At 42.6% G+C, this 19976-nt stretch overlaps 1 protein-coding gene and 1 long non-coding RNA gene across 4 annotated transcripts in view; both read left to right on the top strand.

The window, feature by feature from the left end:
* The window catches only part of LOC115607034, a 97655-nt gene extending 96237 nt beyond the window's left edge, over positions 1–1418 (top strand). Inside the window, exon 5 of the long non-coding RNA XR_003991064.1 lies at positions 1305–1418. This is a non-coding gene — a long non-coding RNA (uncharacterized LOC115607034). The remainder of the gene's footprint in view (positions 1–1304) is intronic.
* A 9038-nt stretch (positions 1419–10456) lies between these two features.
* Positions 10457–19976, top strand: part of LMO1 (LIM domain only 1) — a 63462-nt gene continuing 53942 nt past the window's right edge. The window contains exons 1-2 of one of the 3 annotated variants that reach the window (XM_030483757.1): positions 16315–16382; positions 16786–16887. In XM_030483757.1, the coding sequence (XP_030339617.1) occupies positions 16863–16887 (25 nt within the window). In that variant the 5' untranslated portion in view covers positions 16315–16382; positions 16786–16862. Of the gene's footprint in view, positions 11428–13725; positions 13821–16314; positions 16383–16785; positions 16888–19976 lie in introns of those variants that run through there. The other 2 variants (XM_030483758.1, XM_030483756.1) reach the window with 2 other exon arrangements.

The raw sequence follows: 19976 nt of genomic DNA, 5'->3' as shown, positions 1-19976 counted from the left end.
TAATGTAAAACAAAAAGAGAATCTACAAAGCAGGGAGTGGAAACCAGGATGAGTAACCTATTCCATCACCTGGAGTAATGCTTTATCCTCCAGCTCAATGTTTTATTAACGATTACACATAAATTAAACAGGAGAATTTACAGGAGCACACCCTAAGCCAGAAAGACTATTTGCTTAGTTAGTTGGTCCAGGTGACATCTCAGGCATATGAAAGAATTATGCCAGCTCTACCATCTGCTAGGGAATGATCTCAAGGGTCATGCTGGTGTATTTTGTTACAAGAGAAGTCAAGCTGTTTGCCCATATTTTGAAGAAAGATGTGGCCACTGTACCATTTCGTGCCAAGTGTATGTTTGCTTGTAGCATGGGGTGCGCAGGTATGAGGACCTACACACTGGTCACAGGTGTTCAGCAGAGCCAGCCCATTCCTTCTCTTTCCCTGCAATACCCTAAGGGCTGCCCTTGAAGTTGTGCTGTAGTTATTGGACCATTCCTCAGCCCCAATCACTGACATAATCTATGTAAATAGATACATAAATAAATAATAATAACAACAACAATCCTTCCAAAAGAGGGCATGGGGATGGGTGGCCAGGGTTGGGTTAGCCTAGGATTATGCTCATAGTTCATCTATTTAGCCATCTAGCCACTATTTTTCCAAATAAATAATAGAATGCTTCTTTTGATTTAGCCCAGGATATGGCTAGCTTTCTGGGCTGTAAGTGAACATTGCTGGGTAATGTTGAGCTTCTCATCAGCCAACACCCCCACAAATGTTTGTATCAAGAGCACCTAAATGTTTATGAAGAATTTTACCAGTCACCAGACTTTTGCCTTGGTGCCTAAGAGACTTTGTAGGAAAGTTGTATGGAAAACATATACCAGACTGGAATAAATGCCAAGTCTCCCTAATCCCAGCCTAGTGTTTTAGCTGCAAGACCTCCTGCCTCATTCCCAAAAGCTTTATTATATCCCCTTCTCCCCAGAATTTGTCAAAGTCATATTTGCTTGAGAAAACCATTCATCAAAGAAGGGGCATGTGAATCATTACATCATGTTATTACATGTGGCAAATTAACTTGTCGCATGTTGGAGAAAGAAAAACCTGGATTTTATTGCTCTTGCCTGAAAACGAACAAACTAACTTAATGTCCTTGTCCAGAGTGAGTCTCTCTCGGCTGAGACCCCCTCATATGCTGCCACCTGCATTATCTGGGGCTTAATTGCAACACTTTCGTCGTTGTTATTTGCACTTGTTTGCTCTTGAGCGTGTCAGATTTCACTTCTGTGTTTTCTTTTTTCAGACTTCTGCAGTGCTCCTGAAGCCAACTTAAGAGAGACCATTCTACTAAAAGCTTTCTAAAATCATTCTTAAATTACGATGCATAATCTCTTGAATTTAAGTTAACGGCAAAATTAAAATGTAAGTTTAATTTGGCAACTTCCACTTAACTGATTCCTAGTGTATAAAACATGCCTCAGTTAAAGTACTTAAGATTACATTTAATTGGTCCTGAACATCATAATACTCTGTGTAAAAATCTCTGTACTCTTTAAATACTTTAATCACTGTCTCTCAGGCAGGGTAGACTTCTTAGGTATATAAAAGCTTTAAAGTGGGACTGACCAATAAATTTGTTCCAAACTACACAGCCATCAGTGCTTCTTTGTACCTCTTGCTAAGTCTTAGTTGGAAAGAATTTGAAAAACTGTCAGGGATGGTTGTTGCAGATGTTTTTTTAACTCTAATTACATGAGGGCAGGGAAATACCAGTAAATAAACAGCTGGAGGAAATAAGGAATTATCCTTGCTTCTGAGGAGACCTTTTTTAAATGTACAACAGGTTTAGCAGGCTCTTTGCTGCTTTCTGCTTATCCTGCAGAGTTACAGCTCACTAGGCTGAAACTAGAGTACCAGACAAAGAAGTGGAAAGTTATCCAAAATTGCTCGCTTGTTTAAAAGTAATATATACATTATTGTTAGTCGTTCCATGGCATTAGATCTTACAGCTACATTTCAGTTAAGTGTTCTTCTATGAGTGTGTTCTCTCTCTGTTTATTGGCAGTAGTACTCCTTTCTAGCAGTATTTTAGTGCTTAGAATTGATGGTGAGCTATATTTTATCCATGTAATGTTTAATTTAATAAGGTAAAATGTGATTATTTAAATTAATTAGAGTGTGTAAGAACTCTGTGTGTAATGTACTTTTGATACTCACTTTTAAATGCACGCTTATATCTATTGATTTATAAATATTTGAGGTATATTTATGCAAATTTTACATACTAGCAATGCAAGCTATTATAGATCATTTGCAAGAGTGTTGTAGTGTGAATTCACATTTAAGCAGTGAGTGGTGGTCATTAAGTACCTGTGATTCAGCTGGGTGTTTGCATGGTGGTATTTTTTCTTTTAAGGCTTAGCTATTAAATCTATTGTAAAATACTGCAGACTTGTATCGCAGCCTTTTGAAGTGATCGCTTGGCTCCAATGACTGTTTGGTATGGAAGATGTAGTCAAAATATGTCTATTTAAAACAGATGTAGTCATTAGCAGGCCCTCTAAACTGTGCTTCTTGGCTTCTTCTAAGTCAAACTGTCTCCTGAGCAGGTTAGGAGACAGATGATTATCACTGCATGTCACACTGCCATGTGTCAAGTATAGCCACACTGCTGCAGTGGTAAGGGCCTAGTGCAGTAGAAATAGGACTCATTTAGTTAACAGACAACTTTGCTGCTATCCATGCTCCTCATTCTGTCTCCTTGATGCCATTTAAAAATGAAGCTAAAAATTAATATTAGTGCTTGCTTATCAATAGGCATGGTATGGAATTTTACTCCCCTGAATGCTGCCCAGGGTTAGCTTTGGTTGGCTATTTGTTGCATCATGTTGCAAAACAATGGACTGCTACAGGGAAGATCCTTTGAGTGACTGTGATCCTGGAGAAGCTGAATGTCAGCGCCTAGGGTGAAATTAACCATAGCGTGATGAGCAGGAGGAGTGGGCTGAAATAATCTGCTGTGAGAGAGAGAAATAGCAGAGCCTGAGCAAGGCCTTGCCAGTAACAGAAAAGAAACAAGATTGTTTTCCAGACTGCCCTAACCATGACCTTAGGATAGGGATTTCTGACTGACCCTGAGCCATGAAGCATTAAAACCACAACAAATGATCCACTGGGCTCTCACTTCTTGACCTTCCTGCAAGCAGAGAAGCTTTTCTAGCTCTCACTCAGAGAATGATACCATTTCAGTAGCTATCTTTACAGCTTTCAGACTGTTTTTCACCTGCTTAAAGAGAACTGTGGCAACCACTACCATTTCTCTCCAGTTATTTACTTGTTTTAAGATAGCAGGTCTTGCACTTCTGTCATTTGCTGATGGACCAGAAGAATGTGAATCTGCCCATCTGATTTCAGTAGTGTTTTCCTAATTCGGTAAGGTAATTCGTCATTTTGTTAAGATGTCCAAAACATAGCCCTTCTTTAGGACTAGCGGAGTTGCCACCATTGTGCACAGGGAGTAGGCATAAAAAGGGATAATTTTTCATGGGGAATGGACAAGGACAAAATCTTTCAGTTTCTCTGCTGTGGCCCTGTTATAGCAGTCATATGCACACCCTTCCTCAGTGGATTGCATCACAAGAGAATAAAGGCAGTAGAGGTGGGTTTACATAGGTCTGGATAGAGGAGTTGGGTGCTTTTCCCAAAGAGTCTGTGTAGGTAATGCCCTGCATGATACTAACAGGTGTTGCCACCTACAAATGAGTGTATAGGTGTATTACTGGTTTGGGTCTGATATGCATCCTCTATCAGCAAGTTAAGCAAATGGTGAAGCCAAACATACCACTGCAGCAGAGTTTCAGTGGTTATTCTCTTTGGGTTGTACCCAAATATATGAAGTTAGATTTTGTCAGCATCACTCTGCTGGGCTGCATGCTGCCTGGTGTATTATGATTATTCTGTGCTGCTGTAGTATAGGCCATTGTAATTAGCCTCTGGATGCTCCTAAATTAAAGCAGATCATCTTTTACTCCTAAGAAACCTCTAGAACCCAGCTGCAGCCATAAAGCTGCTATCAAATGCAAGCTGGCTGCAGTTCAGAATTGGGGCCAATGTTTTTAACAGCATGAAATTTTGTTGTGGGCCCTCTGGAAGGATTCTGTATACGAAATGTTGAACTGGAGCAAAATCAAAACTGAAGTCGTCTGTTTGGAAAAACAGGTGAAGAAAAGCTTGGCTGTATTTGAGAAGGGAGATGCATCTCTTGTACTACAGATAGTGTCTGAATACATTAATATGGAATAAGTTGTATCTTTCTTTACTGTTGGCTTGAGTTAACAATGGCATGACCTCTTGTCTGGGCTGGCATCTGGTAAAACATACTGGCCAAATTAATCAACATAATCAGAAAATAACTTGATATTTTATGTTAGGAATTGAATCATAAACTCTACTCACTCTATATGGGCCTGTCCTTCTACATGTACTTTCATATTGTCATTGGTGGCTTTTTGTTTGCATTACAGGAACCTGAGGGAAAACGCAAGGCAAGATCCAAGATAGGAAGGCAAATTGTTTTGCAAACATGGTAGAGAAAGTGTGTGAAATCAAATGCCAATATTAATGCATGACATCTGCTCCCTGTTCCAGTTCTGAGTAAAGTAATCCAGTCCTAATTACACACTGCTGTGTCCCCTACCAGCTAAGGAGAATGGTGCAGCCATTCTTAGTAACAGTATATACATTTCTTTCTGGGTCTGATAGATACATTAGATGCAGGGCAGGCTTTTCATTTTTTTGGCTGTCAGTTGCTTTGGGCAGCACAAAGAGAGGGGAGGAGAAAGGTTGCAGCAGGAAAAGATCAAAATCTTCTAAAGAGAACTCTGCTCCTAGAATAAAATTTTTTCCTAGAGAACTTTCCCTGCAGACCTCAGTCAATATTATTCTCATCTGAGTGCACATATTATTCATTAAGAAATGTTGGCAAGATGTGCGCTATAGTGTATGCCTTCATTAGAGCCTCCACCTTCCTGCTTTTATCAGAAGATCTTCAGTGACTTTCATCTTCATTGAACTTGTTCCTGTCTTTGGATTTGGAAAGAAACCTTGTAATTTCACAGCATGGATTTATTTAAAAAACAAGTAAAATATTAATCTCTTTGGTTTGTGGATATGTTTTCTCCTCTCACAAATTAATGGAAGAAGATTATCACCATTAGATTCAGACTGAACTGTATGCTGATGAAATCATGTGCAAAAGATAGTCCAGTGCAACAGACCCTCACTGGATGCGTGACATGAGAGTAGCTGGAATTCCTCCGCTGTGTGTTCAGCAGCCATGACATATCCTTTGTGTGCACCTACTGCTATTGTGTCAGCAGCCATTTTCCTACAGAATCAACATTTTTAGATGATATGTTGTTAGAATGATGCTATGAAGACCTGGCAAATGTCACTCATTCCAACTGGAGTCAGTGGGAGCCACAAAACATGGGGGACACTGGCAGCATCTTAGGCTATCGTCATCACAAAGCAATGTGAGCCTGATATTTCAATTTATCTTTGCAATTCATGTATTTGAATGATGATCTGACTACTCTCTGTCAATTCTGCCTGGTCTCTTCAGAAACAAGCTAGTGAAGAAAGTATCATGTTAAAGAAAGGCACTGAGATTTTTGGACAATATGCTATGGTCTCGCTCCCTGATTGGGACCCCTGTTTGCTGCTGCAGTATAAAGAAGAACCAATAGTAACAGATTATGAAGAGCCAGCTCCATGACTCTGCCTCTGTTCACCCATCTCACATTTAATTAGTCTCTGCTTGACATCAGGCTGGGAGCAATAAGCTCTGATAGTAACAGTGGATGTGGCAACAAGCCCGAGAGCTCCATGTGTCACTCCAGAACTAGGCGCTGTCTCACTGAATTCCTCCATAAAACGACTGAAGCAGATGTCTGGATGCCAGATTTGTTTTTCAGGTCTACCTACTGCACCCACCAAGGTACGGAATAATAGGCAGGACTACCTGTAGGAAAACATTGCAGTAGCAATGAACTTTAAAGAAGGATGTACAGAGAAGTCATTACTAATAAAGTTTAGGGTGGATTTGAGAGGTTTTGACGGTGGTGGAGGTGATGGTGTAAGGATTCTTTTCCACTTACTTGAAAGGACTCTGCATGGGAATTCTGCATGGATACTGCTGTGTGAAGAAGTGGCAGAGTCACAGTCCACGTGTTGACTTGCTCAGAGAGCTTGAGCTAGAGGTGTGTTCCTGAAGTTTTGCTTGACTTCAGTGTGAACTGAAGTTTTACATCACTCTTGAGAAAGATTGACCATACAAGTGGAAGAACACATCTCACTTGAGCCTGGGAAATTTATGAGAAGTAGAAAGAGGGCTTCTCCTAGAAAGGATGTACACTTTCCCTGGAGGGTCATAGATTCCTCTGCCTTAGACCTGCCCTTCTCCCCAGGTGTACTGGTACTGGGAGATGCCGATGGATCTGCAGTGCGTCAAATCCAACCTGATCCTCCAGCAGTTTATACTTACTCACAAAACCTTTCTCATGCCAGCTGAGCTGTTCTGGTGGGGCAGAATCTGCCCATTAAACTTCTTATGAAACAAGCAGCAGACCAAGAATTTAGGTCTTGCTACTTCTATTTAAAAAAAAAAAAAAGAAGAAAAATCTTCTGAATAACTAACTTATCTGCTGTAAATTTCTCTAAAAGGTCATTACAGATTGTAAAGCATAATGGGTTAAAGTGCCAGCCTTATATCCCAGTGGAAAAGAACTCACTCTCTAGAGGTATTATTTTTGAAGCTTTGCCATCTCTATTAAAAGAAATGCTGTATTTTTAACACACTATTTTCTTTTTTAAAAAGTAGCCTATATTTATGAAAATATTTAACATTAATTTCACACAAAATACAGTAACAGAATTGAGTGATTTATTCTTACAATGTATAGGCAGAGAAGCTAAGTATATCAAGTCAGAGTTTAGAAATAATTGAGGCCTATAGAACTGAGGTATTTAAGTGGTCTTTTGAACTGCAGCCCATGTTCTGTGTGAACATAACTTTTTAGAGCACTTGTGATTTTCCCCCTTTACAGGACTATTGAATTGTGGTACAAGATCAGGCCCATGGTCACTCTCTTCTGACACTAGCAAGGTAGGTGCAAGTGATTCTGAAATGGGTAATAACGTAGAGATCTTTTGTAGCTAATCTAGTATAGAGCTGTGCAAACTGTCTTGATTATTTATCAAGAAATAAAACCTATGTGTCTAAACTGGCAGACGAAAGTCTCTTCTGCTCAGAAATCTGACTTTGGAAATAGCCGCTAAATCCACCATGTGCAGCAGTGGTCTTTGGTATGGCCTGATACTGCTTTCACTGTGGGATTTTGACTGCCACATGACTTAATCACCTTCTTTTTTTTGTTTTGATTTTTTTTTCTCTCCTGTCAGCTGAAAGATAAAATAAAAAACATATTAACTTCCCTGATGAAGCTTTATAATTCCCAGCACTGAAACATTAACCAACTCCTTAATTAAGAGAGACTGAAAGTAGAAGAATGCTTTTATGTCATTAGCTGGTTTTTGCTCCAGTCATCTGCCTCATTCAAGCATAGGATAATATGAAACCTCACGGGTCTGCTAAAGGCTTGACTTAAGTATACTGCAGACTTCCTTTGCAATTTAATAAGAATGGCACGTTGTTCTTAAGAAACTTCATTTTCTTGTGCTTGTGCACAGGACTAGCAAAAGAAAAATAAGAGCAGCTAGTGAGCAAGCACCTCAGGTCAGACCCAGAGGCCTGAGCCCTAGCCCTTACAGCAGCACTTAGGTGTTTCTATTCCTGTGTGCCTCTTCCCTCTCGCACGAGGAATATCAGGAATTCGTATGAGACCAGAAGCTTCCCTGGGCAAAGCTCTTTCATCTATGGTTTCTGCAGTATTGAGCATGATGACTTCTCAGAACTGCTTAGGCAGGATGAGTGTAAGGTACCATAACTGAATGAATAACAGCACACGTTAATGATAAACGGGCACCTCAGTGACCGTGTTGTCTGGTCCTCCTCCAGCAGCGAGCTGCTTTAGCACTTTGTTCCAGAGAACGGAAGGTCGGGTAACTGACGCTTATTCCCAGTTCTGCCACTGATCTGTGTCAAGTTTTCCCAGTCACTCGTTATGGCACCCGCTACCTACGCAACCACTTTTTGAAGGAGTGATCTAGCTGTTCCTCTCTAGTGTCAAGGTACTAAAATATAAGCATGGTAAAATCCTTTGTATGAGATTTCTAATCTACTGGGTGAAGGAGGCTCAAAAATTACTGAAACTTGCTCACTTCTCTGACATTACTCGCTGAGCAGATGTAATTGAAAACCATGCAGAACAATGCTTCAGCACACTGTAAAAAAGTCATTTACTTAAAGTAGGGACCTCTACGTGGGGGTTCATCCCTTCACTTTATTAAAGCTGTAAACCTAAAAATCCCTGCAATTGTAACTGTAAGATTAGAGCAGACTGTTCAAACTGCAGGATGTGTGTTTGGGAGCGAAATACTTTGGGACTCGTACTTTTTTGCATTATTTTCTCCTCTGTGTGACTCTCCCCCACATGCATGCACACGTGTAAACTTCTCTCTTGCCTTTTTCCCTCCTCCACTCTTTCATCTCCAGTGACCACATCTCTCTCAGCTCAAGTGTGGACATCACTTCTTAAGAACAATACCAAAGTCAACATCTGTTTCCTCAGTTTCTTCCTCTTCTACTCTTGGCATCCCAACAGTGACCTTGCATGGAGAGAAACACCTGCTACTTGGTGAGTCTGTGTTGAGGTGAAACTGCATCACCCTTGTAGGAAACTCAGAATTAAGGCTCAAGAGCTGTATACTAAGGTCCCGAGATTCTGGCTTTGCACCCAAAAGTCTCCTTGGCCACAGTGAGAAAAGGAATGGGCTCAAGGACCAAAAGCACTCTCAGAAATAAGTAGATGCATGATGTTCTCCAGGGTCAGTATTTTTCAAGTACTGCTGTGTTCTTTCAGAAAAAAAAAAAAAAAAAAAAGATTCATTGAGTTAGATGGACCAAGTTCCTGTGGGTGCAGTATATGCCATGCAGTGGAAATTAAAGACCAGAGAATTAACAGGGTTTGTTGTGTAACAAAGCTGAAGGCATTTTATCCTTATATGTGTGTAGTCGCAGGAAACCATACTGCATTAATGAAAGACAACTTTATGTTCCCTGTCATATTTATGCTTGCAAAGAATGAACTTAGCTCAGTAAGTTTGTTGACAAGCAAGCTTAGCTGTGGGGTGTTGGTAGAGAAGAAAAGGAGGCGTTTGTGGGGTTTTTCCTCCCCCTTGGCTTTAAGTCATGTGACAAGGTGTGCTTTAAAGAGTGGGTATTGTTGCCAAACAAGCAAGTTTAATTACGGGTGTCTTGACATAGGTGAATGTGAAGATGGGGAACTGGGGAGGGGATAGTTCCCATGAGATGACATGCAACATTTTCTCCCCTGAAATCTATCAAAAATTGTCTGTCTCCTCTCAAGGGGAACTAGCCTGAACAGAAGTCCAAAAAAAAGGCTACATGGGGGGACCTAAATAAAAGCTAATAGATGAGCTGAGCTAATATTAGTTTCCTGATATATAAAGCCAAATGGATTAATGGATCAGCTCATGCATTGCCTAAGGAAACAAAAAGAAAATCTTCAATACTCCATGCACATTGAGGACATGAACAATAAAGGTCTTTAGAAAGTAAAAACCTAATTTGGGGGAATCAATTACTACTTCTTTTTTCTTACCCTTTTTCTATTTAAAGGAGGTTCACACATAGGTAAAATTTGGGTAACATGCAAGCCAGAAGTCATACGTCTCAGACACTACAGCGATGGTCAATCTCGGTTTGCATCAGTCTTGCATAGGCTCTTTTTAGCATTCCAGCTTCAGCTAATGGAAATCAAGCCCATTATGGTAAATGTAGGAAGCAAGTACATTAATAGTGGGCACTGACATTAATTCAAATGGTAAACAATTCAGAACTGTTCTCAGTACATACTAGATCATGTATCATCTTACTTGCTGCTTCAGAGGGCCGCTTCTTTCACAGGTTTTTAAAGTAGAGAAGATCGTCTGACAGAGTTTTGTGCTTTGGTAAACAAAACTGTTTTCAAATTCTGCTTCGCTCCCCTTCAGTCCTACATACCTTTTTCTTTTTGAATTTGGTTGCAAGCACTTTCACTCCAGAACTGCCACCATTGCAATGCTGATCTGTTCCTTACTTTAAAAAAAGTGGGAGGGTATGTGGGGTGTGGGGTGTGTGCAGATGGGGCAAGTTTAGCAAAGGGGAGATGTGGGGAATAATCTGAAGCAAAGGTAGAAAGAAAATTGAGCTTATGTATACAGTAACACGTGTGTTAGAGTAATGCCTCCCTTCCTCAGCTATACGCTCCCCCATTTTATCTCTCACACACGTATATACACACACACTTTAACTGTGCTTTTGTGTTTTGTCAAAATTAATGAGAAAAGTTCCCTTGCCCTAGGGGTAATTAGTGTCCTTGGAGTTAAATAAGCTAATACTTAGACACCTCTGGCACAGGCAATTATGTTTGTGTATTGAATAATTGATTCAAAGAGGGGGGGAAGGGGCTGCTAATCAGATCCGAGCATAATGAATTGATTTAATTAACAGGGGAATCTGAGGGTCCCTGGGAAATGTGTGCATTTATTCAGCAGCAGGAGAGAGTGCAAAGCACATAAATTGAGAGAGAGCGAGAGAGCGAGGCAGGCGGCAAGTGCTTTTGCTTTCAGTGATAGGTTCACATCTTTCCTCCCTCCCACCCCCCCTTCCTTTGAATATAATTTTAGATTTAGAGTGAAATCAAGAGAAAAGCACTTTAGAAGACTGGAAAGCTCTTGCAGTAGCAACAGCGAAGGGGGGAGAGGTTGTGAGCGGTCACACGCGATTACATTAAGACAATTTTTGACAGCGCAGGTTGGGAAAGGACGGAGCTAGGGAGCCAGCCCTCGATATTGTTCCTCCCCTACCTTTTTTCTCTGTCTCTCTCTCCCTTCCCCCCCCCCCCCCCCCCTTTCTCCTTCTTTTTTAATAACTAAACTGGCACCCGAGCTGCAGCGGCGGGGCCGGGGGCGAGCCGGCTGGTGTACCAGCCCCGCTCCAGCTCTCCGGCGCACAGCGCGACCGTAGCCCGCCGCAGCCCCGCTCCGAACTCGCGTCCCGGGGCAGCGCCGGGGCGGCCGCACCGCTGCCCCCTGCCTCGGCAGCGCCCCGCTCCCCGGCCCGACGCGGCGCCTCGCCTACCCCGGAGCCGCGCGGCGGCGGCTGGAGGGGGAGCGCCCCAAGGAGCCGGAGCGGCGGCGGCCGCCCTCGGCGCCCGGGACAATGGTGCTGGACAAGGAGGACGGTAGGTGGGAGCGGGGGCGCGCGGCCGGTTCCGCCCGGGCGCTCTGGGCGCGGGAGGCGGCGGGCGGGGAGGGAGAGACAGAGGGAGCTGCCCCGCGCCAGGGGCGCCCGAGCAGGGCGCTGCTGCCCGGCCTGTCCCGCATCGCCCCGCCAGCGCCGCGGGTAGCGCAGCCCCCCACCCTTGTGCTGTCTCACAAAGGGGTGCCGGGGCCCGGCGGGCGCGCTCGGGACGGTGCCTCTTCGCTGCCCGGGGGATCGGTCCCCCGAGGGCCGCCGCCGCGTTTCAAGGCCGGGTGGTGTGGGTCTCTGAGCCCGGGCGTGCCCGGCCGGCGCGGTGCGGCGGTGACCGCGCTGGGGACACGGGCGGCGGCGGCTTGCCCCGGCGAGCGCTGCGGGCAGCAGGAAAGTGCCTGACGCCGGCAGCCCTGTCACCGGGACCGCCATCAGCTCTAGTGGCCTTAGCGGGTGTCGCCACCGGGCCAACTTCGGCGGCATCCGAGGCCGTGGCGTGCCGAAATGCCGCCGCGCGCTCTTGTTGCAGTCAGTGCTGCCTTGCGTGATTGCGTAAATTGCCATAAAATGTCTCTGTGTCGGGCTGGTGGGGGGCTTTAACTCGGAAAAGTGGATACCAGGCTAAAGAGGCGAGGGGGAGATGCTTTCCTTGCCTGTTTTTTTCCTTTTTCTCTACCTCTTTTCCCTCCACCCTCCCTTTCTCTTTTGATCTGGAGTTTCTGCTTCAGAAAGGTGAGAGTCCGCCTGCCACGACCCTGCAGAGTCAGATGGGGCACGAAGAGAAATCAAGGCTCGCTTGTGCGATCCAGCAGTGTGGGAGGGGGCCTCAGCCCCGACAACTAGAAGGTTAAATGCTCACTGCCCCAGAGAGGTGCGTGGGGAGCTCGCTCGCTGCAAGCTCGTCACATGCCTCTGGGCTGAGAATCCCTCTCCCAGCGTCTTGTCTTCCTCCAATTTCTTGGAGCTCTCTGAAGTAAACTGATGTAGTGTTATTAATGAGGTCTATAATGCTCCAGTCGAAAGCCCATGTGTTGGAGAAGAGGGAATAAACTTATCTAACTGGTCAGCAAGACGTAACAGTAGAAACACTCGTCTCATCCCTCACCCCCTGTGTGCAAAGGTAAAAGGCTTAAGTAGTGACAGAAGATCTAAGTGAGGGTAATGTCTTACTAGTATGCAGAACAAGGTTTGTGTTTCTCTCTGACCTCATTTTCGGGGGTGATCTGTGTTGCGAGAGTCCCCTGAATTTTGCTTGACTGCTGGAGGAAAAGGGAGAAAGAGCTTGTAACATCTCTGTTAATACCCTTTAATAGTAACAATAACTGGGTGATGTCTTAATCCCAGTGACTCTGTCAGGGGGTGCCTGCCAACCTGTATCCGTTTCAATCTGATTGACGGGCTAACAGCAGGATGCTGCCTCCGTCACAGAAGTGAGAGGCACAGGTAAGCTGAGAGGAAAAACTGAGATCTGAGGAGGGTTTCCTAATAGGGGTGTTTGGGTTCTTTTAAGTGTCACAAACATACTCATTAAAAACACAAGGAGCTCGGGGCCAGCATGGTGGTGGTGTAAGGAAATGAAACTAGAACCACTGATTATCCAGACAGTTCCCAACAGCCTCCTTCCAGGAGATCATGAGCGGCTGTATAAAAGGGAATGATGGTGTTGATGGTAGAGGTAAAGAGGAAATTAGTGCGGGGTGCACTTAAAAAGGAGTAAAGTAGGAAACAAACCCCTGATGAGAGGGATGTGGAGATCAGAGGAACAAATTGCAGTAACGCCTGGGAATCTCCTCTGCTGTTGCCGGAGTAGTTGTGCTTGAGGAGAAATTATGGTCACTTTTAAAAGTGTGTTGGGGAAATTGAGGACAGGAGGCGTGGTTGAGAGAAGAAACTCTTTTTATGAAGAGGTTATTTTACCTTTGTACATTTCATTCTGCCCGATTCAAATGGGCTCCACTTGCCTGCTCATCTGTGAATGTTAAAAGGGGATGCTAGACCTGCATAGGTTACAAATGGACTAAAATGGAAGCTTTTGCTAACTAAACTAATTCCTTTTGAAATCAAGCTTGAATGAGCCTGTTAATAAAACTGGATCTGTTTTACTCCCATAAATGGCTCTTTTTTTTTTTTTTTCCCCTCCTGAGACTGGTCTGATTTTGACCATCTAAAAATCCTGGCGTTGTGGCTAGTATCCAGTTCTCCCCTTGATTTCAAGAGGCTTTGCCATGCAGGGATTGGGGGTTGAGGGGTTTTCTTCTTTTGAGGTCTCTGGCAGCAATAGGGGTATTCATAGCTATTACTGCATGGAGAAGGCAGGATTTCAGAAAGATCTGCCCCCGGCCAGTAGCCCTGGTGCATCACAAGGAGGACACTTGCTGCCTGGTAGGTAGAGGTTGCAATGTGCTCCTTGATTTTGCATCCCTGAAGGCTACTTTGCAAGCCAGACCATGGCCATGGCCCCACAGGGAGCTGCCCGCTCTTCCAGCTCCAGGCTGGAGCTGTGCTAGTGCCTTGGGGGTGCATGCTAGCCCTACTATGACACCAGTATCACCCGTGAAGTCTGATACGGCTTTGCGAGTGAAAAGCTTCCCTGGCAAGCACGCTCCATGGTGCCGAGAGAAGTAGTACCTATGCGATAATACTTTTCTGTGGTCTCTACAGGTATCATCGAGGATGAAGGGGCAGGCTGAAAAATAACAACAATAATGTTATTGATGTGATTGGCTTGATGTATTGCAGCATCATGTCAAGTTACGGCAGGGAGGTAGCATCATTTTGCATATTTGAAGTGACATGATATAACTTGACTGATGCAACATGATCTGATATTAGAAAATGCCATTTAACAGTGGAACTTTGGCAAATATCTTCCAGAAACAAATTTTAGGAGCTGAGAGAATAGAGATGGGGTAGAGGGAAGAGAAAGATTGAGAGTGAAAAACTTCAAGGCTTGCATTTTAGTCAGTTCCACTGCATAAATCACTGCTGAGTTTGCTGTGGGCAAGCCAACCTACGCACCATGCAGTGCATTTATAAATTTCAAGATAATGAGAGTTAAGATATTTCTCAAATATATAAATGTTTTGATTGCAAAGACCAGATTTCTGCTTAAAAAAGTAAACTGACATCAGGTACCATGATTAATTCCAACAGATTGTGTTAATTGTAGTTGACTTTAATTGCTGTACAAATGTGTTGGGGGGTTAGAAAACTTTTTTTATTGTTGCTATGTGGAATAAGTAAGCAGATAAAGTGTTTCAAAATACCCATTTGCAAAGGGAGTAATCCAGCCTCTCTGACATGATGAAGAAGTAAAGGAATAAAACTTAAACTGATCTGGTACTGCGTATATTTTTACAGGCGCATTATGTCTGCTAGTTTGCTCTGCCACGGAACTCAGCTGCAATAGACAATGGCCAACTTCATTTTTATCAAAAACCTGCCTTTCCTGCGGTTACCAAATAGTGTTAGTTTAAATGTGCCATATATTTTGGGGTAAGATTGTCCTTTTTGAGGGTGATAGGGTTGAAAAGTACACAAGCAGAAAGATGGAACATTTTTGGAGTTTGCCATTTTCTAATGGAGGCCAATAGTATATTAGAAGTATTAAAATACCTCCAATTCAGAAAAGCCTGTGTTTCTGTTAGGTTTTGCACTGATGCTTTTAACTATTAGACTTTAATCTTTAGGATAAAGTCCTCTTCCTTTTTAGCTTGTGATACTTCTTACAAGAAAATGATTATTTGTGGTGGTTGCACTCTTCTGCTAGAATACCTATTCAACGCTTGCAAACTAGTATCACTAGGAAACAGGAGTTGTTGAAAGTACTAGATGAAAATGGTTCAATGTAAGATGATACATCTAACATCAAATATGCTCAAGGACTGTTAGGATTAAGTATTCTGAATGAAAGGGGAAGGAAAAGCCACTTCAGCTGGGGATAAGGAATCTAATTAAAAATAGGTATTAAGGATATATAACTTGAGCCCGCTATCGTGCTTTTTAGAGTACCATTGTATCAGTTGTAAAGGGGAGGAAGAAGTATCATTAAAGCAGGAAGGAAATGTTTTCTTGGATTAAACGACAGAGATGAGTGAAATGGTGCTGTTGATCTTGGTAGCGAAGCGCCTGATCCCGCTGTCCTTCAGAGTGCCTTCAGAGACAACAGATGACTTGTCTGAATAAGGGTTGTGAATTGCGAGAAGGATAAAAGATGTGGGCCCCAAACTTGCCGATTTACATTTGGGCATCGATGGCATTTCTGAAAAGTGGAGCAAACCTGTAAGGGTCTGTACCGCATTTGACAAATTCATTTTAGTATCAACCTAGTGAAAGTGGAGCTATATTCTCTAGAGCGTTCCCTGAAACTAATATGTAGGTGTGAAAACAAACCCAAAATGTTTGTACAGAAAATTAGTATCAAGTTTTGGGTCACAACAGAGGTGTGAAATCTAGCTGTGAGTAGTAGGGGTGGTGTAAGGCAGCATCAAGTCGCCGGCATCAGCTGCGGGGAGTTTTGAGTCTCTGATCTGCCAGAAGCTACTGGCTGGTTTCGGACAAAATCCCCGCTTTTACGAGAGCAAATCTGGAATAACACTGCTCTGGACCGAGGCGTTTATAAAGGGAGAGGGAGCAGGGCTGGTTTCAGAGGCCGGCTGCGAGGGTCTGCGCTGGGGCTCTCCCTCCCACGCTGCGGCTCCGTCCCCGGGAGTAGGGTGCCAGGCCCGGTGCTACCTTTGTGTGCGGGTCCGGGTGCGGGTCCGGGTGCGGGCGGCGACTCCGGGCTGCAGGTGGTGCTGCCGAGCTGGGAAGGCTGCTGCTTGCCAGGAAACCCTGACGGGAGAATGAGAGGAGAGGGGTCCCTGGGAAATACGTGCGTTTATTCAGTAGCAAGTGTGCAAAGCTCGCAAATTGAGAGACGGAGGCAGCAGTAGTCGGGCTTAGGTATTGCACCCTCTCTGAATATAATTTTAGATTTAGATTCATCTTAAATCCAACGGGAAAAACACTTTATAAGGTTGAAAGCTGTGTAGTTGCAACAGCCAGGGTTATGAGCTATCAAATGCAATTACTCTAAAATAGATTATACTGTGTAAATTGAGCCATTTAGAAGGTGAGAACCAAAGAAACAGCTCTGATCCCCCTTCTCTCTAAATTGCAGTTTTAGTTCCCTGCAATTCTGAGGCACAAAAGTAGGTGAGACTGCATTTGTATCTGCAAAGTGCTTTATTTCTGAGTGTAATTCTAACTGAGTGCAATCTAGGTTAAAAGCTGGACAACTGGGTAATTAGAGCTCACTTGCTGCTAAAGGACGATCAGCTGTACCGTAGCTCATTTGTGTTCCCAGAGACTTGTTCTCTTTTCCCCTGAGCGGAGGCTGCTGGAGAAGAAGCATCTGTCCCCGGACTTTTCTTGATTGCGGAGATGATGGTGCTGGACAAGGAGGACGGTAGGTGGGCTGAGATTGTATAAGCCTGTGCTCGGTGTCTTCTGCGTGCTGCTAATGTGGAAATAAATAGTTTTGAAACAGACGCGCACTGCGTGTATCAGTGTGCTCTGCTTTCAGCTTCTGATATTTTTCTCTTGTGTTGGTAAAAGCATGCTTGCTCTTTATTTTTTTTTATTTTTTTTTTTAATGTCTTCTCTAGCATGATAGAACCAGTTGAGAAGGGTTTACCCCAGGCTCTTTTTGCTGAAGGACAGCAGAAACAACTTAATTTCGAGTTGTTTTCTGGTTTGAGAGAGTTTTCTTGGTTTTGTTTGTTTGGGATTTTTTTTTTTTTTTAAATATTTATTTAGATTTTGCTTTCTACAAGTTGCCTAATATATCCATTTTACCCTGTTTATTTTAATAGCCTTTATTGTACATCTAATTTTGAGATTTTCCTTCCTTTCCATTGCATGTCATTTGGGTATCTTTAATGTGCGCCTTTAGTATCTATTTCTCACAGCTTTTCTTCATAGCTATAAACATAATGACAATAAGCTAATAAGCTGCTCTGGCAAAAAAGCATTGCCTTATTCTAAGAATTTACTCCCTTCTGTAAACGGAGGAAATGGAGGTTCATTTGGGAAGTAATTTAAGGAATGAAGCTGAAGGAGAGCTTGACTTATTTTAGGACTTCACATATACTTATTTTTTTAAAGCTGCCTAGTTCTTATCAAGGATGACTAAGGGGTACGAATCGATGTGAAGAATGATAGTGTTAGTTAGTAATTTGAATGACTTGATGCCTTCTTTTCCACGTTGCCTACCAGGGCGTGCAGCTTAACTGTACGGTCACCAGTAGTTTCTAGGACGAGTGTGGTAAGTTTAATCACAACTTTTTAATAAGGTTTTATAAGGCTGCTTTTGACTTAGGTCTTGCCTCATAGCTTGTACACTGAAAGCAAAGACTAAAACTGAGGCAGTGCAGAACGCTTCTGTAGCCATCCAGATGGACTTCCATCAACAGCGCTGCCTCTTGCCAAGGACCTCCAACTTGGCGGCACTTTGTGCATTGAAAGCGGGAACCACATCTTAACTTTTAATGCAAATTTGTAGCTATTTTCCCATTGTTTTATTTCACCTTTATACATGGATGAAGTGTGCTGTGTAATGGGTGTGTTTCTGGATTCTCTGATCTTTAAAATTTCTTTTTTTTATTTTATTTTATTTTTCCTGAAATCTCTTTATGCATTAAGTCATAGGTAGTTGTCATTTGGAAGTAGAAGAAATTACTGAGTATTTGCAAGACTGTATACAGGAAATAACTTTTCATGGGGAGCCAAAGAGCTTGGAGAAATTGGAAGTTGAGCATTTTGACAGTAGCATTGATTTTACTTGAATATATGTATTGCTTTTTAAAATATTTATGAGAAAAATAACTTGTAATTCAAAGTTCCTGTGTCAGACTGGTGCTAATCTTGTATTGTGAATAGCACTGAAAGCCTGCCCAATGCTAACAGGTTGGAGCAATATGATTTTTTGGTTCCCCAACCCATGTCTGTCTTCTGGTATTTTAAAACCGAATTAAGACTGTACTGGAGAATAATTAGTAAAGAAAGCTTCACTACTGAAAATAATGGGTGGATGCTCACTTTTAACCAGAGGCCTTCTAGTGAAGTTTCTCTTCTCTTTCTCCCCTCCTCCCAAAAAAGGGTGAGGGGGGAATACTACCCAATATTCTACATCTAACATTTTGATGTCTTTATCTCATTATAAGTTTGATTTCTAAAATTACCAATCTAGTGTATTCATGTGCGGAGAATTTGAATCTAGATGCTGGGATGGGGTGTGAGGATTTGTTTCATTCTGATGAGAAGCATTTGGGACAATGAAATAATGTGAGTGGACTTTTCACAAAAATTTTACACCTTTAAAATATGAGACCAAACAGAAAGGCATCAGTGCCCTCTCATATGCAGATTTGATCCAATTTTGACTAAGAGTTGACCAGTGTGGGGTCAGTAGCTGTGTAAAAGTTGTCTTGCCCTTTTGAATAAGTTGGCATCCTAAGACTGTGAGATAATCTTATTCAGGGAAAAAAAAATAAAATCAGTCCTGGGCTTTATTTCTGTCGAGATTTCATCATAAGTATCTTTGTTAACACTGTAGAACTTTAAAAAAAAGAAAGAAAAAGAAAAAAGAGATGTGAAGCATCTGTTACACATCTTCTGGATCAGCTTTGGAGTTGACTGGACTGTGGATAAAAGACACGCTAAGTGGTTGAGTATTGCTTATGCTGGGAAAACAAATAAAGCTAACAGGGTTTCAAAGGCTTTGAAGCAGTGTTGCTCTCAGAGGTGTTTAGTTGTTTTCTTTGGCAGTAGAAGTTGAAGCAAGCTAGTTTACTTTATTAGAGGTATAAGGCTACTCTTGTAACCTTCCTCTGACTAAGATGAATTTGGTTGACTGACCTGATTTCTTTCTGGACCACGTGTTGTGCTGGGTTTGGGGTTTTTTTTCTGTTTTTTTTCCCTCCTCTTTAGGACTTGTCTTTTTTAAAGGACAGCAGCATTTTCTGTATTCTGTTACATCTTCCTTTTCAATTTGTGTTTCCCTATAGAACTATGTTCTGCTATGATGGAGCAATGCAAATCAAGTAGAATAGCCCAAATTAATTCTTCACATTGACGGCAGTATGATTGCCTGCATGGAATCAATAATGCATCATGGAGGGATCAAATTTTGGAGTATAATGTGTGAATAATGCTTGACACAAAACAAAAATTCAGTCATCATAATAGCAATTAGGAAAAAGCTGCAGCTTATCCCAGCTGTAATCTTTGCTAACAATGAAGCACAGCCTAGTAATCAGCATGTATGTATGAAATGCACTAATAGAAATCACGGCTCTTTGTTATGTGCGTGTGGGGTGAAAGTTTCCTTTTAGATAACTTGTACTGTGTTAACTAGACATAGTATCCTTCAACCAAATTACTGAGTGTGTGTGCACTTGTAAGAACACTGATCAGCTGTGTATTCGTCCCGATGTTTGCATAGGCAGTAGCACCCCAAATCACAGATCCTTTGTCTTTTCAAGCAGAATTCTGATT

The sequence above is a fragment of the Strigops habroptila genome, chromosome 4, assembly GCF_004027225.2.
Source record: "Strigops habroptila isolate Jane chromosome 4, bStrHab1.2.pri, whole genome shotgun sequence".
In the NCBI taxonomy this organism is placed as follows: Eukaryota; Metazoa; Chordata; class Aves; order Psittaciformes; family Psittacidae; genus Strigops; species Strigops habroptila.
This window is presented reverse-complemented; position numbering and strand designations above follow the sequence as displayed.